A 15916-nucleotide genomic window follows, 5' to 3' on the forward strand; every position below is an offset into this window, starting at 1 on the left:
AGAAAGAGCTCATTCAAAACCTTTTGAGTAGTCAATGGCTACAGCTATGCCCCCTATGCTGCTTCTCCCTGGTCTCCTATCCCATATACTTCTATTAATTGCTCTTGTGTAAAATACACACATACACACTGTACCTTGGTTTGCCATTGCCTTCCCCAGTCATTTACACTTTACCCCCAGCAAGCTGACCTTGGAAGGATGGAAGGCTGAGTCAACCATGAGCCGGTTACCTGAACCCAGCTTCTGCCAGGACTGAGCTCAGGTTGTGCACAGAGCTTGGACTGCAGTACAGCAGCTTACCACTCTGCACCACGGGGCTCTTTGCATAACAGGAGGGGTTTTCTAAAACTTGCTTTGCACTGCCCTGCCTCGTTGTGTATCTCAGTTTCTGAAAAAGTGGTTGAAGTGCATAATAGTTATGGAATCGGGGTATGTGCCTAGGAGCCAGGTCAGACTACTGAGTCAATTCCCTCCAAAGGGAAAGTTACTTAAAAAACAAACAAAAAAAAGTTCCTGGTTAAGAACATAAGAGAAGCCATGTTGGATCAGGCCAATGGCCCATCCAGTCCAACACTCTGTGTCACATAGTGGCCAAAAAACCCAAGTGCCATCAAGAAGTCCACCAGTAGGGCTAGAAGCCCTTCCACTGTGCCCCCTGCCCAAGCACAAGAATACAGAGCATCACTGCCCCAGACAGAGTTCCAACAATAAGCTCTGGCTAATAGCCACTGATGGACCTCTGCTCCATATTCTTATCCATTCCCCTCTTGAAGCTGTCTATGCTTGTAGGCGCCACCACCTCCTGGGGCAGTGAATTCCACATGTTAATCACCCTTTGGGTGAAGAAGTACTTCCTTTTATCAGTTCTAACCTGACTGCTCAGCAATTTCATTGAATGCCCATGAGTTCTTGTATTGTGAGAAAGGGAGAAAAGTACTATTCCATGCATAATCTTGTAAACCTCTTATCACCCCTCAGTCAACGTTTTTCCAAGCTAAAGAGCCCCAAGCTTTTTAACCTTTCTTCATAGGGAAAGTGTTCCAACCCTTTAATCATTCTAATTGCCCTTTTCTGCACTTTTTCCAATGCTGTATCTTTTTTGAGGTGCGGTGACCAGAATTGTACTGCACCATCGATTTAGACAGGGACATTATGATACTGGTTGATTTGTTTTCACTTCCTTCCTAATAATTCCCAGCATGGTGTTGGCCTTTTTTTTAATTGTAATTGTCTTGACATTTTCAGTGAGTTATCTACCATGACCCCAAGATCTCTCTCTTGGTCAGTCTCTGCCAGTTCACGCCCCATCAACTTGTATTTATAGCTAGGATTTTTGGCTCCAGTGTACATTACTTTGCACTTGGCCACATTGAATCTCATCTGCCACGTTGACGCCCACTCACCCAGCCTCAACAGATCCCTTTGGAGTGCCCTTTGGTTCATTTTGAAGGGGAAATGTTTTGTCCTGTATGATGTCATAGGTACTATCAAATAGATGCCGGTGTGGGGGGGGGGGCTGTTTTCAGTTTGCTTTTGTTTCAAAACCTTTAACTGTTTTCATTATTTTTGGTCCTTGCCAGTTACAGTGTTGTGTGCTGAAGCTGCTCCTACTTGTCAGGCCAAACCAGGCCTCAGCAGCCAAATAATCTCTCTGTCTCTTACTGGCACTGTGGTGCACACTGGGAAATTAATTCACCTTATTCATATCAGACACCCCTTGATTACGTTTCTCAGGGGACGTATAGCATTTTCCAGACTGAAGCCACCTTCCAGTTTTTGTGGCTGTCGTGGCAGTTCTGATGATTGCGCTATCAGTGCAGTCAGTTCACACATACATCCCGCCCCCCCCCCCAATCACAGTTCTGCCTGTTCAAATTCACACTGAGGACTGATTTTCTGGTTTTTCTCCCCAAGTTTTTTTTTTTGTGTGTGTGCATGCATTGAAGCATTGAAGCACTTCAGCAGCCTCAAGGGGACTGCATTATCCCCATTAAAATACATTCCCTGCCCATCACAGTACAATTAAAGGCTGTTTGTGGTGTATGTAGGGACCACCTCTCTCCATATATCCCCCAGAGAGCACTGAGGTCTAGCTCCCAAAATCTCTTAAAAATCCCTGGACCAAGGGAGGCCAAACTGAAAACAACGCGGGAGCAGGCCTTCTCAACAACGGCCCCGCATTGGTGGAATCAACTACCAGAAGAGGTATGGGCCCTGCGAGACTATAATCAGTTCCGCAGGGCCTGCAAAACTGTCCTTTTTCAAATGGCCTATAAGATGGAATCCTGAAGTGACACCTAGCCATCTGATATATACATATACACCGCGTTGTATGGTAGCACCTTTAACTGTAGTGGTTTTTTTAATTAATTTATTAATGTTTTTACTGTATTTTATTATATAAAGTATTGTTATAATCATGGTTCATTCCATGTCTTGTAAGCCGCCCTGAGCCTGCCTTGGCGGGAAGGGCGGGATATAAATAAAATTTATTATTATTATTATTATTATGTGTCTTACTTATTAGTTGCTTCTTTTCCAGCATTTGAGTGGTCTCCCTAATTGCCCCCCCCCTCAATTTTTTCACCTTTACCTGACTTGCACAGTTCCAGTGATGCACCTAGCATATTTGACACCGGGAGTGGATCATTTTTAACACCCTCCTCCTCTATATGACAAAATTGTCTAGGTCAGAGCTCAAGTGGGCTTACTCCTGAAGAACTCAGTGGGGTTTACACTTGAGTAAGCATGTGTGGAGAGAGGCGCTTCAGGAGAAGCCTGCCCCAATCTCCAGCACCTGTGCCCTTTCTTGGGGAGAGAGGTTCCATGAAAGCCCCCTCCCTTGCTTCACTTTGCTGAGCTGCCAGCTTTGCACAGAGTGGTGGCTGCTCTCCCAAGAGAAGCTCTGCGCTTATGCACACAAACAGCCACCCCTCTGGACAGGTCTCTGACCAAACATTATTCTTTGAACATATGAAGCTGCCTTATACTGAATCAGACCCTTGGTCCATCAAAGTCAGTATTGTCTTCTCAGACTGGCAGCGGCTCTCCAGGATCTCAAGCTGAGGTTTTTCACACCTATTTGCTTGGACCCTTTTTTGAAGATGCCGGGGATAGAACCTGGGACCTTCTGCTTCCCAAGCAGATGCTCTTCCACTGAGCCACCATCCCTCTCCATGAACATATGAAGCTGCCTTATACTGAATCAGACCCTGGGTCCATCAAAGTCAGTATTGTCTACTCAGACTGGCAGTGGCTCTCCAGGGTCTCCAGCTGAGGTTTTTCACAACTATTTGCCTGGACCCTTTTTTGGAGATGCCAAGGATCGAACCTGGGACCTTCTGCTTCCCAAGCAGATGCTCTTCCACTGAGCCACCATCCCTCTCCATGAACATATGAAGCTGCCTTATACTGAATCAGACCCTGGGTCCATCAAAGTCAGTATTGTCTTCTCAGACTGGCAGCGGCTCTCCAGGATCTCAAGCTGAGGTTTTTCACACCTATTTGCCTGGACCCTTTTTTGGAGATGCCAGAGATTGAACCTGGGACCTTCTGCTTCCCAAGCAGATGCTCTGCCACTGAGCCACCGTCCCTCCCCCCTCACCGTCCCTTTCATGCTTCCATAAGGGCCAAGGGCTCCGGGCTTTTGACATGAGATAGTTCCACTGAACAGCTTGCATGCATAAGATACATCAGGTTGCAGAGAAAATAAATGGGCTGCTAGTGTCAGGCCTCCCAATGGTACTGACTGTTTGACAGCGCAGGCACCCTCCTGCACTGAAACCTTTCACCACTGGCATGCAAATACATATATTTTAAGTTTGCTGCCCAAACGTGCCCTTCTATGAGGGTTTTGGGTGGCAATCCACAAGGCAGATAAAAATGTTCAGATTCCAAGTCAGAGGCTATCTTGTGGATAGTACAAAAAAAGTACAGGAAAAACCAATTTAGGAAAGAATTGGGGGGAAAAAACAAGGAAAGACCTGGACAGTATGGGGATATTAACAAAGTTGTCTGGACACAAGAAAAAAAGAGTAACATTGGGGAATGGAAAAGGTACATTAAGGCAATCTGGGAAACACTAGAGACGCAAGGCCTTGGATGTGTGAGGAACAGCATCCTGGGGAGGTGAGGATTAGAGAGATTCTTTGCCCATGACTCATATTGCACTCAGCCTGGCCAGGATGGCAGCAGCAGCCCCCAACTTCAGGACACAGTATAACAAGGGGAACAGATTATGAAAAGCCTCCCTGTCATGATTATATTGTCTCTCATCTCCCTGAACTCTAAATCTGAGAGACACCTCATTGGCAGAATAATGAAGAGATCCAAATAATTAATAGATGCCATAGACTTTTTAATTTGTTACGATGACATTAATTAAAATGTCTTCCTTGTTCAACTTTTTAATTTACTAATATCCAAATGCACCCCCTAACCCTGATAAACAGCAGCAGCGGGCATGTTATAGTTTATTCTTTTCCCTAACACTGCTGACCAACAGGTGTAGAACACCAAGAAATGAATGTATACACCATAAGCAATGACAGCTGAACAACACGACTCACAAGGTCCCAAAGGGTTGTTATCTGTAAAAGGACTGTAGCCTTGACAGAAATCCATAGGCAGTGATAATTCAGGTCTCTGCAATGGCTGTGGAAGTAGCCTCTCAGAAAACTGCATGATCTAGAGGGCACCTGATAGACTATTCAAATGAAAATAATATATACTTCAGGGTTCCACCATGCAATTAATAGTTACTGTATAGAGTTCTACTACTGAGCAACAGCACCTGCCCTAAAGCTAGCAATCATAGAGGAAACACAAATATATAACATACAGCAACAGTGAAAGACCTGACGGTGCTATGATTATTTCTCTTTATGTGTCTAGATGCAGAATATACAGGACTAAGAGCGCAGTCTTAAACGCACTCACAGTCTTCAAAACTGAATAAAGTCTACGTGATTAAATAAGGTGTAATGCTGCTTGCCTTGACCTGTGTAGCCCAGGCTGTTCTGATCTTGCCTCAGAAGCGAAGCGGGTCAGTTCTGATCAGTATTTGCAGGGCGGGGGGGGGGGGAGAATACCGAGGTTGTTATACAGACGCAGACGATGGCAATCCACCTCTGAACCCTAAGCGGGTCACCATAAGACAGCTGCGACTTGACAAAAAAACGCCACTTAGGATGGCACTGATTAAACCTACCTGAGAGAGAGAGAGAGAGCACATTTGGGGTATATTTCTTTTTCTTTTTGCTGTCAAGTCACAACTGACTTATGGTGACCCCATAAGATTTTTCAAGGCAAGAGATGTTCAGAGGTGGTTTGCCATTGCCTGCTTGCGTCACGATAATGGAATTCCTTGGAGGTCTGCCATCCAAATACTAGCCAGGGCTGACCCTGCTTAGCCTCAGGGGTCTGATAAGATGGGACTAGCCTGGGCTACCCACCCAAGTCGAATTCCCCATATATCTAGCAATAAAAAAAGAATTTCACAGTTGTTGTTTTTTAATTGTGGTGTCAGAACTTATTGTACTTGAACATATGAAGCTGCCTTATACTGAATCAGACCCTGGGTCCATCATAGTCAGTATTGTCTTCTCAGACTGGCAGCGGCTCTCCAGGGTCTCAAGCTGAGGTTTTTCACACCTATTTGTCTGGACCCTTTTTTGGAGATGCCAGGGATTGAACCTGGGACCTTCTGCTTCCCAAGCAGATGCTCTACCACTGAGCCACCGTCCCTCCCCTAATATGAACATATGACGCTGCCTTCTACTGAATCAGACCCTGGGTCCATCAAAGTCAGTATTGTCTCCTCAGACTGGCAGCGGCTCTCCAGGGTCTCAAGCTGAGGTTTTTCACACCTATTTGCCTGGACCCTTTTTTGGAGATGCCAGGGATTGAACCTGGGACCTTCTGCTTCCCAAGTAGATGCTCTACCACTGAGCCACCGTCCCTCCCCATGAACATATGAAGCTGCCTTATACTGAATCAGACCCTCGGTCCATCAAAGTCAGTATAGTCTTCTCAAACTGGCAGCAGCTCTCCAGGGTCTCAAGCTGAGGTTTTTCACACCTATTTGTCTGGACCCTTTTTTGGAGATGCCAGGGATTGAACCTGGGACCGTCTGTTTCCCAAGCAGGTGCTCTACCACTGAGCCACTGTCCCTCCATTGGGACGCTGTTCCTCACACATCCAAGGCCTTGTGTCTCTAGTGTTTCCCAGATTGCCTTAATGTACCATTTTCGTTCCCCAATGTTACTTCACAGTACTTCCATGAATTTTAAAGAAAACATCCAAAACAGATTTCTAAGGTATTTGTACTTTGCCTCACAAATATGATCTTTCTTTGGCGAAGCAAATGTTCTCCACGTCGTCAGGAAGCGTTTTCAGATTATCACGAAGGGCTGTATCTCTCAAGAGTGCTTTAAAATTGTTCCCAAGATGATAAACTCATGGAGTAGAAAAACTACCTTGACGGCAAAAACCTCCATCAATTTCTGTGATTGCTTTTAATCCCGGATTAATTTTGGTTTTAAAAATCAAACTGTAGATAGTAACTAGCTGTGCTTTGGGGACATTGTTTACTGCCATACAGGTGACAGTGTTCCAAGAGGAAAAGGTTCTCAAGTCGCTTTCCTCTGCATCCTGCTCAAAAAAGTACAACTAAGCTGGTTCCAGACAAGCAGCTTGGGGCGCATGGGAGGCGTTTGGAAACCAGCCGGCTCAAAAAGGAATGGCCAAATCCCCTCCACACGTTCCAGCGCAAGGCACACCTATCCTGCCCATGGGGTGCCTTGGCGCAGTCAGAAGGCTGTAGCACACCATTCCCTTGGCACAGTTGGGGGTTTTCTCCATAGATTTTAATGGTCATGTGCATATGCACACATGCACTCTGGTGAGTGCCCAGAGTGGATTGGCAGGTGCACACCACCAATCTGCCTTGCTTGCACACTTCTGTGTCCAGATGCCAAAGAGGCGTCAAAAGTGATAGCTTTTTGAGCCGCTTTGAGGACGCCGGAGGATGGGATGAGTATGGGACCGGGGTGGGTGGCAGATGTGTGTTTGGACACGCTTTTCTGATTGGTTTCCAAGGCATCCCTGGGTTTCCTTAAACTGCCCATCTGGGACCAGCCCTGGGTTGCTAATTTCCATCAAGGGTAGTTTTATATTCAGGCTGTATCTGTGCATGTGCCCTCAAAGAGGCAGCTAACTGTGCCAACTGGCCCTTAGAGCTATATAAATTGCTAGTTTTATAAGCAAATGGAAATTGCACCGTCTCTCCATATAAACACAATATTTTATTTCATTATGAAATCAGAACCAAAAGCTGCTTTCTTCTTCTTCTCTAGAGCATCCTTCTTCAGCTCCTCGAAGAGAGAAAGCATTTTGCTTAACATTGAATTCAGTAATCCGTAGACCTAAAAGGAGAAGGCGATTCAAACAGTTTTTCAGCACAGCAAGTCAACAGAAAGCAGCACGTGAAAGCTGACATTAGACTAATGGTTAAGCAAATTAACATATTTTTCCAGAGATTTTGTATTCCACAACTAACTTTGGAAGGGGAAGGATGCATATTTGACAGCTACTTCACAAACACACACACAAAAAAATGCACTGCTAGGCTGTTGTCACTAGTCAGGATGGTGGGACACTGATTCCTGACACGAGGAGCTACATAGGCTGAGATAAAACAGGAATCCATTGACACCTTAAAGACTAACAAATGTTATTCCTGCATAAGTTTCTGTGAATCAGAGCATGCAGTTTATGGTAGAATAAATGTTGCTAGTTTTTAGAAGAAGAAGATATTGGATTTATATCCCGCCCTCCACTCCGAAGAGTCTCAGAGCGGCTCACAATCTCCTTTCCCTTCCTCCCCCACAACAGACACCCCGTGAGGTAGATGAAGGTATTGGATTTATATCCCGCCCTCCACTCCGAAGAGTCTCAGAGCGGCTCACAATCTCCTTTCCCTTCCTCCCCCACAACAGACACCCTGTGAGGTAGATGAAGATATTGGATTTATATCCCGCCTCCACTCTGAATTGTCTCAGAGCAGTTCACAATCTCCTTTACCTTCCCCTCCCCCACAACAGACACCGTGTGAGGTAGATGAAGATATTGGATTTATATCCCGCCCTCCACTCCGAAGAGTCTCAGAGCGGCTCACAATCTCCTTTCCCTTCCTCCCCCACAACAGACACTCTGTGAGGTAGATGAAGATATTGGATTTATATTCCACCCTCCACTCCGAAGAGTCTCAGAGCGACTCACAATCTCCTTTACCTTCCTCCCCGACAACAGACACCCTGTGAGGTGGGTGGGGCTGGAGAGGGCTCTCACAGCAGCTGCCCTTTCAAGGACAACCTCTGCCAGAGCTATGGCTGACCCAAGGCCATTCCAGCAGGTGCAAGTGGAGGAATGGGGAATCAAACCCGGTTCTCCCAGATAAGAGTCCGCGCACTTAACCACTACACCAAACCGGCTCTCTTTTAAGGTGCCATTGGACTTCTTTTTTATTTTGCTGCTACATACTAACACAGCTATCCCTCTGGGATTATCTACATAGTCAGAAGCAATTTAAAGAGGCAGATCTTGAAGGAGAGGCCATAGCTTAGTGGGGGTAGTATGCTTTACATGCTGAAGGTCCCAGATTCACTCCCTATCCCTATTTAAAAGGCTCCCGCAGGGCTAAGGACTGGGGAAAGGCCACTTAATCTTTGAGTACAATTCTAGGTTAGACGGACTAATGATATGACTCTGTATAAGGCAACTTCACGTACACTGGTTTGAGTTTCTTATATCTGATTTTACTGCTATTAGCCTGAACTTAATCCATTTTAGACAAGATAACTTTAAAAATGCACTATTGGGGACCCACAAGACGAGTAGGGTTGGGAAATCCCATCCTTTTCTCTCCCTTTGCCTGACTGTTTTCCTCCCTTTTAGCCTCCCTGCTGGTTTCTCTTGTTTCTCTTGTCCCTCCTGTTGGCCCTTCCCCTCAGCCATTCCCGCTGGACCCCTTTATCAGATGTTCCCTTTCCTGCTAGGTATGCTAGACAACTTCTCAATGCCATCCAGGATTTTGTGAGATCTTAGGAAGTATTCTCCATTTTGGATCAAATTTAAGTTCCTCTCACTATTCCCCCCCCACTTTCTAGATTTTTTCACAGACCTATGATGTTGCAGGTTTGTCAGAAAATTCAGCCTATCTCAATATGGCCTCATTGTGCAGAGTCCTTGATCTGTATTCTTGGCTCATTGTTCAGAATTAGATATATCAGATATATAACTGTGCGCAGCCATTGTTATATTTATGTTGGGCAAGTAGAGCAAGGACATCTAATTATGTACAACTCGCAGGCTACATAACCTCCTTTAAGCCTTGAGGGTGCCATGCAAAGAAACTAGGTTTCCTTCCAAATTCCATGCAAATACCCATGTGGTGACAAGTGTATGCCCTGCCAAAAGCAGAATACAAACAATAGTATAGCATAATGGCATCAGTGATTCCCAGGGGTCGTTTTGTAGAAAAATAAGTGGTGGAGCCGCTGCCCCACACAAAAGCAACCCGATGCAAGGAATGAGAGCCCCTGGTGACTGAGGCCTGCTTGGGCTGGCTAGAGATCCAGCCAGCCCAAGCAGGCCACGCTCTCCTGGGGCTCTCCTGCCCCACCAAAAAGGCCAGCAAGCCACTCACCACCCCAAATCACATAAGAATTGGAGAAAAGGTGGGATGGGCTTCTCCAGGGGTTAATGAGGGCTGCTGGGGGTGTGGCAAAGCCCCTGGTGGCTGGCTGGCTGCCCAGTCTCCTAATCCAGGGATTGTTATGCAGCTGCACCTACTATTCAATGGACATGGTAGGTGGGGAGGAAGAGGGGGAACCGTCAGAAAGGTTCAGGAGCTGTGCTCCTGTGAGCTCCTGCTAAATCTGAGGCCTGGTTATATCCTTGCTCTAGAATCGTGGTATTGGACATCAATTATGTGTTCTTCAGCAGCAGTGCCCCAGAACACAAGACTGGGCTTCAAGAGAAAGCTTTTCTATCCTTTAAATTTTACACCTTAATTCTAACCGTGTTTACTCTGAAATATGTCATACCAAATTTAATAGAATCAAATCAAAGTGTGTCTAGATACTTTGTAGCACCATCTTTCATAGAAATCATTTTACCACCAGTCTCCATTCAAACTATTCTGCATATATGCCGTCAGATGATCCTACAGCCCGTTAGTTATTAAGGGATGTAATAAGCCTCAGACACGGAACCAACATCACGGACAGTGCAAAGGAAATTGAAACTTGGTCCGGTGATAATGATTTCTCCACTTTAGCCAACAGAGACAAATAAAGACTAGAAAACAAACATCGGGGTTAAAAAACACACACAGAACAACATTCGGTTTCGCCTTTTCCCATGACCTATTAGGCCATCTATTTACATGACTCTATGAGGTCACTAACGATATTTTTCATAAATGACACAAAACAAACAGGAGGTAAAGCGGATCATTCCTAAGATACTTCGGTACACTAAATAATTCCTTTGAAATCAATACCGTTCTGACAGATTATTTCTGGGACAGTAGGCCAATGTCAATTGCCTTACCACCTTGCCCTGTGTGATTAGGAGAATGAGAGCAATTATCTTGCTTGTATTTAGGGCAGGGTTGTCGAGCTCATTTGTTGCGAGGGCCAGATTTGACATAAATGAGACCTTGTCAGGCTGGGCCATGTGTCATAACATGGAATGCCAGGTAGCGGAGATATAAACTTTATAAAGGACACAGACAAACATGATTAAATTTTTTTTTTTGAAAACTTCAAGTAAAACGTGATTAAAACATTAGCGCTCGTTGGTCTTGCAGGTGTTTTCTTTGTATCTCTCCGATGGGATCTAGGGAACTGGGCAAAGGAAGCTCTGGCTCTTTCCTTCTTTCCTCAGGGGACCAGGAGGGGGAGGAGCCTCAGCCAATAGAAGGAAGAGAGGCACGGCTCAGTAGGTCTGCTGCAGCACTGGTTCTACATGTTGTTTGAGGGGGGGGCAAAATAAAAAAAATGGTGCCCCCTTATGGGCCATTCTATGTTATGGTCCCATAGAATACAATGGACTCCATACCCAATTTTGCACCACCACCCCCCTCTGTCAGCGCCCGGGGCAAGCACTCCCCTCTGCCCCCCCCCCCCCCAGATCCGGCCCTGCTCTGCTGTGTGATTGAGAGAGCCTGGCAAAGCAAGCTATTCCTTCCACCCTTCCTCCCCAAGGGAGAAGCCTCAGCAAATGGAGAAAATAAAGACTGTAGCTCCTTTGCTATTGAACAAGCCTAGCAAAACAAGCTGCGATACAGAAGGAAGCAAGAGAGAGGGAGAAGGAAGCAGATGACAGCCAGTTGCTCAGGGGCCTGATAGGAGCCCTATGGGGGCCTGATTCAGCCCCTGGGCTGCATGTTTGACACCTCTCACTTAGAGGCTGGTAGAAACTCTGCTTTCTCTTGGCCTCAACATTCAATCCTCCATCAGAGTGGTGAGAGAGAAGGCTCTACTAGATCAGGCTGGGTCTGCAACCCTGATGCTGAAGCAATCTACCTTAAAACAAAACCATCTGACAAATTGCTCTGGAGAAGACACCCTTTCTAACTAGTGAAGTGTCTAGGACTCATCGCAAGGTGGTTTTAAGAATTCATATTAAATTAAATGTAGTGCTGGATGGAATCCTGACAAACTATTACTTGTAAAAAAAAAACAGTGCATAAAGAAAATGACTGAGAAAACAAGATTTGAACATTTGCTCACAGGTGAGCCTAACTAATTTTAGTGAGGTATGTAACTTCAAATAGCAAATACATAAGTAGCTAGAACAACAAAGAGACAAAGAACAAGAATGTATTCTAAGTGCACTTACTTCAACATAAAGTTTCTCGTGGTATTTTTCTTGCACAACTGGGTCCACCTGTTCATGTCGAGAAGGGAGAGCGTCTAATTCTACAGCATCTAATGCAAAAGGGGTGTGATCCCTTGTCTCCTTGGTGGAAGTTTTCAATTTTCGCTCTTCCTTGGATTTCAATTTTTTGCTGTTTGGACGTTCCTATCCAGAAAAATGCAAGCATGCCAAAGAGAGATCACAGCAAGTTTTTGTAGTCAATATACCTTCAGATTACCTTAAGATGTATATCACATGTGGCTGCAGGCCTGAAGACTCTTTCGACAGAGAGATCAGTTAATAAACCTCAATGATACGTCTTAGTAACCTTTCAAACATCATCTCTGAATCTTTATTTCCAGTATTTGTCTCGAAGGGCCCCCAAAATACCTCTTTGCCTGCCTTTCCTCCTTTTTTTTCATCCTTCCCAGCAGACTTTTTATCTTCTTTCTGAAGTCTTCGTTCTTCCTTCCCCCCTTTCGCAATAACTGGTTTAATCTCAGCTGCAGAAAAAAACAGCATTTCACTTATATGAACCCTAGGTAACAAGGTTGCTAAAGGTTTACTGGTCTCTCAGATGAATAAAACCATACTTTGGCAGATAACCAGCTCTGAAAAGCAAGTAAATTCATCAGCTGTGAAGATGTTTTGCTGCTGTCTGTCTGTCTGTCTGTCTATCTATCTATCTATCTATGATTTATAACCCGCCCTTCCCACAAAGATGGCTCAGGGCGGCTCACAACAGATAATAAAACAAAAATTAAATTAACATTTAAATATATAAGCAGTTAAAACAGTCAAAACATTTAAAACCTTAAAACATCAAACCTTATAACAGTATAAATAGCAAGAATCTGGTAAGCTACATTAGTTTCCCATATCAGTTAGGTGTAAGCTAGCCGGAAGAGGGTTGTCTTACAGGCCCTGCGGAACTGAATAAGGTCCCGCAGGGCCCTCACCTCCTCCGGTAGCTGGTTCCACCATGTAGGGGCCATAACAGAGAAGGCCCTGTCCCTAGTCGATTTAAGGCGGGCTTCTGCACTAGCAGTGTCTACCCAACCTCCACCCAGACAATTCTGCCGAGCTCCATACCTTCCCCTGTAATCTGGTCTTTTATGACTATAATTTACCTGGTTCTTCCAGGACTTCTGCATAAGTGTCCTTCTCAGGCATACCAAGCAGGGACCTCAGCAATAGCGAACAGCTCACTAGACCATCAACTACTTCACGCCACAACTGGAAACTAACATTAAAAAAAAAAATTGTGCTGGATGAAATAGCAGGGCAGGGACAAGGCAGGGCAGAACTTTGCTGGCTGTTATGATTTTTGTCTATAACCAAAGGACCTTAGAGTTCTGGAAGAGCCTCAAATGAACACATATTGATTCACAATGTTGATTAGGCTCTTCTTGCTTTACCGTTCCTACATACAGCCTTTTATTTATAAGAGATAAAAAATGGAGATACACTGACAGGTAAAGAAACCTAATGCCCAACTGAGATCTCCATAAACAAATTCTTTTACGTCTCTAAAGAACAAAGCAAGAAAACATGAGTCTGGTTCATCTCTGTAACAGCCTTAAACACTAAAATAGCTACACACCAATTCAGAATATCTCCCCTTCTCAATGCTCTTATGCAACTGGATTGTTCCATCTGTTGGAAGCCCCTCCTCCTTCTCTGGAGAGCTTTCTACAGTTTGCTAGATTAATTAGCCAGAAAAGGGTGTTTGTAGGCTGGCTCTTTGCAGTATTAACATACCAAATCTGGTACATGAGGTCTGTCTGTGGTGATATCTGTACATTACAAAGCTCCAGTGCAGCCTTATTGAGTTGGGCCAGAGCAGCTTCTCGCTCGTTTTCCACAGGGACTGCCAGCAAAGTCTGATGGGATAAAAATCACACTCGGTGTAACTGCAATTTTAGACAGACAAATTATCTTTGGCTTTCCACAGCTAGCCTAAGACCATCATGCCTTTTTAAATGAAAAGAATTAAAGGGCTGTTTCCCACTCCACCGTGATACAAAGTAAAACTCTCATTTCTATTATCACAGGCAGACCTGAATATCTGACACAAGAAATTCTACATTTCTATAATATGGGAAACAAGAAATCTACATTTCTATAATGAAAATATGAAGCTGCCTTATACTGAATCAGACCCTTGGTCCATCAAAGTCAATATTGTCTACTCAGACTGGCAGCGGCTCTCCAGGGTCTCAAGCTGAGGTTTTTCACACCTACTTGCCTGGACCCTTTTTTAGTTGGAGATGCCGGGGATTGAACCTGGGACCTTCTGCTTCCCAAGCAGATGCTCTGAGCCACCGTCCCTCCCCATGGGAGGGATCTCCTCTGATCCTGGATATTGTGCTCACTCAGAGGCCCACGTATGTCTTTAAAATATGTGCCAATTTGACATTAAAAAAATACAGTGTTAGTTTCCAGTGCAGACATTGTTCTAAAAGAACTGTGGAACTTAGTCTGGAAAATAAACATAATCAAATGGAAATGGGTAATATCCTTCTGATGTGATACAGGCATGTATACCTTAGCACAGGAGTCCTCAAACTTTTTAAATAGGGGGCCAGTTCACTATCCCTCAGACTGTTGGAGGGCCGGACTGCCGTTACTGTACAAGGCCGCGGGCTGTCAGTTCTCCGTCTTCTGCATCTCTCTCCCTTCCCCACACCACACACCCCGGCCTGGGAACTCACCTCACCTCGGTATCGCCTCACACTCTGTCTCCGCCACCTCAGCCCAGTGCCGGAAGTGTGCATTGCTAATGCGAGTTTAGGTCAAACGTCACTTCCGGTCTGATTTTGCCATAACCCGGCGAGCCGCATAAACGTCCTCAGCAGGCCGCATCTGGCCCGCGGGCCGTAGTTTGAGGACCCCTGCCTTAGCATATGCCTCTATGTGTGTGTGCACTCTAGTGTCTAGTGTCTTAATACTTAATGCAGTCTTGATACACTGCAATTTTTTAAAGCTGTCAGTAACAGACGTTCTTGGATACACTACTAAAAGGATGGGATATGCTGGGAATATTGGAAGGTAAAGGAAGAAGAATAAGGAATACTGGTCAACCACCTGTCTAAAATCTGCAATGGAAAGATTCCACTCTACACGATTCACATCTTCCTCATCATCGGTTACACTCAAGTGGCTCATTATCTCCTCCGCCACTGACTTCCGCGCTCCTGGAATATCCGGGGAGAGACTCTTGCTCGCGTCTTCCACGGGACTTTTCTGCTGCAACTCCAGAGCACTCTTTGGCCGCGAGATTTCATCCACGTTAACAGTGCTCTTCAGCTGTATGCCCCCTTCATACGCAGCTCGAGGAGGGTTCATGAGTTTGTCCCACAGTTCATGAAGCCCCTTCACCACTTGGTGCTGATAGTGCAACTGTTACAAGCACAGGACGGAAGAAGATAAGGCAAACGAGAATGGCGTAAACAATGACATAAAAGAAACAAGTGTCTAAACAGATTCTGATATCCACACAATAATCAGGGCCTCGGCGATGAGGAAAAACCCTTTCTTGGATACATTTTGATGCACCAACTATCAATACGTTAAAAGTGGGCCCAAATGTTTCGCAGGAGCGTTCTGAATTAAGTCGCTTTTCAGCAAGCGAGAGAGCCAGTTTGGTGTAGTGGTTAAGTGTGCGGGCTCTTATCTGGGAGAACCGGGTTTGATTCCCCACTCCTCCACTTGCACCTGCTGGAATGGCCTTGGGTCAGCCATAGCTCTGGCAGAGGTTGTCCTTGAAAGGGCAGCTGCTGGGAGAGCCCTCTCAGCCCCACCCACCTCACAGGGGTTTGTTGTGGGGGGAGGAAGGGAAAGGAGATTGTGAGCCGCTCTGAGACTCTTCGGAGTGGAGGGCGGGATATAAATCCAATATCTTCATCTACCTCACAGGGTGTCTGTTGTGGGGGAGGAAGGGAAAGGAGATTGTGAGCCGCTCTGAGACTCTTCGGAGTGGACGGCGGGA

At 45.4% G+C, this 15916-nt stretch overlaps 1 protein-coding gene across 2 annotated transcripts in view; it reads right to left on the reverse strand.

The window, feature by feature from the left end:
- Positions 1–7285: 7285 nt before the first annotated feature.
- The window catches only part of MYCBPAP (MYCBP associated protein), a 45419-nt gene continuing 36788 nt past the window's right edge, over positions 7286–15916 (reverse strand). For both annotated transcript variants that reach the window (XM_060253041.1, XM_060253042.1), the window contains 6 exons: positions 15013–15327; positions 13687–13808; positions 13056–13168; positions 12316–12428; positions 11908–12090; positions 7286–7424 (listed from right to left, as the gene is read on the reverse strand). In XM_060253041.1, the coding sequence (XP_060109024.1) occupies positions 7305–7424; positions 11908–12090; positions 12316–12428; positions 13056–13168; positions 13687–13808; positions 15013–15327 (966 nt within the window). In that variant the 3' untranslated portion in view covers positions 7286–7304. The remainder of the gene's footprint in view (positions 7425–11907; positions 12091–12315; positions 12429–13055; positions 13169–13686; positions 13809–15012; positions 15328–15916) is intronic.

This window comes from Heteronotia binoei, chromosome 13 (genome assembly GCF_032191835.1).
Source record: "Heteronotia binoei isolate CCM8104 ecotype False Entrance Well chromosome 13, APGP_CSIRO_Hbin_v1, whole genome shotgun sequence".
Lineage (NCBI taxonomy): Eukaryota > Metazoa > Chordata > Lepidosauria > Squamata > Gekkonidae > Heteronotia > Heteronotia binoei.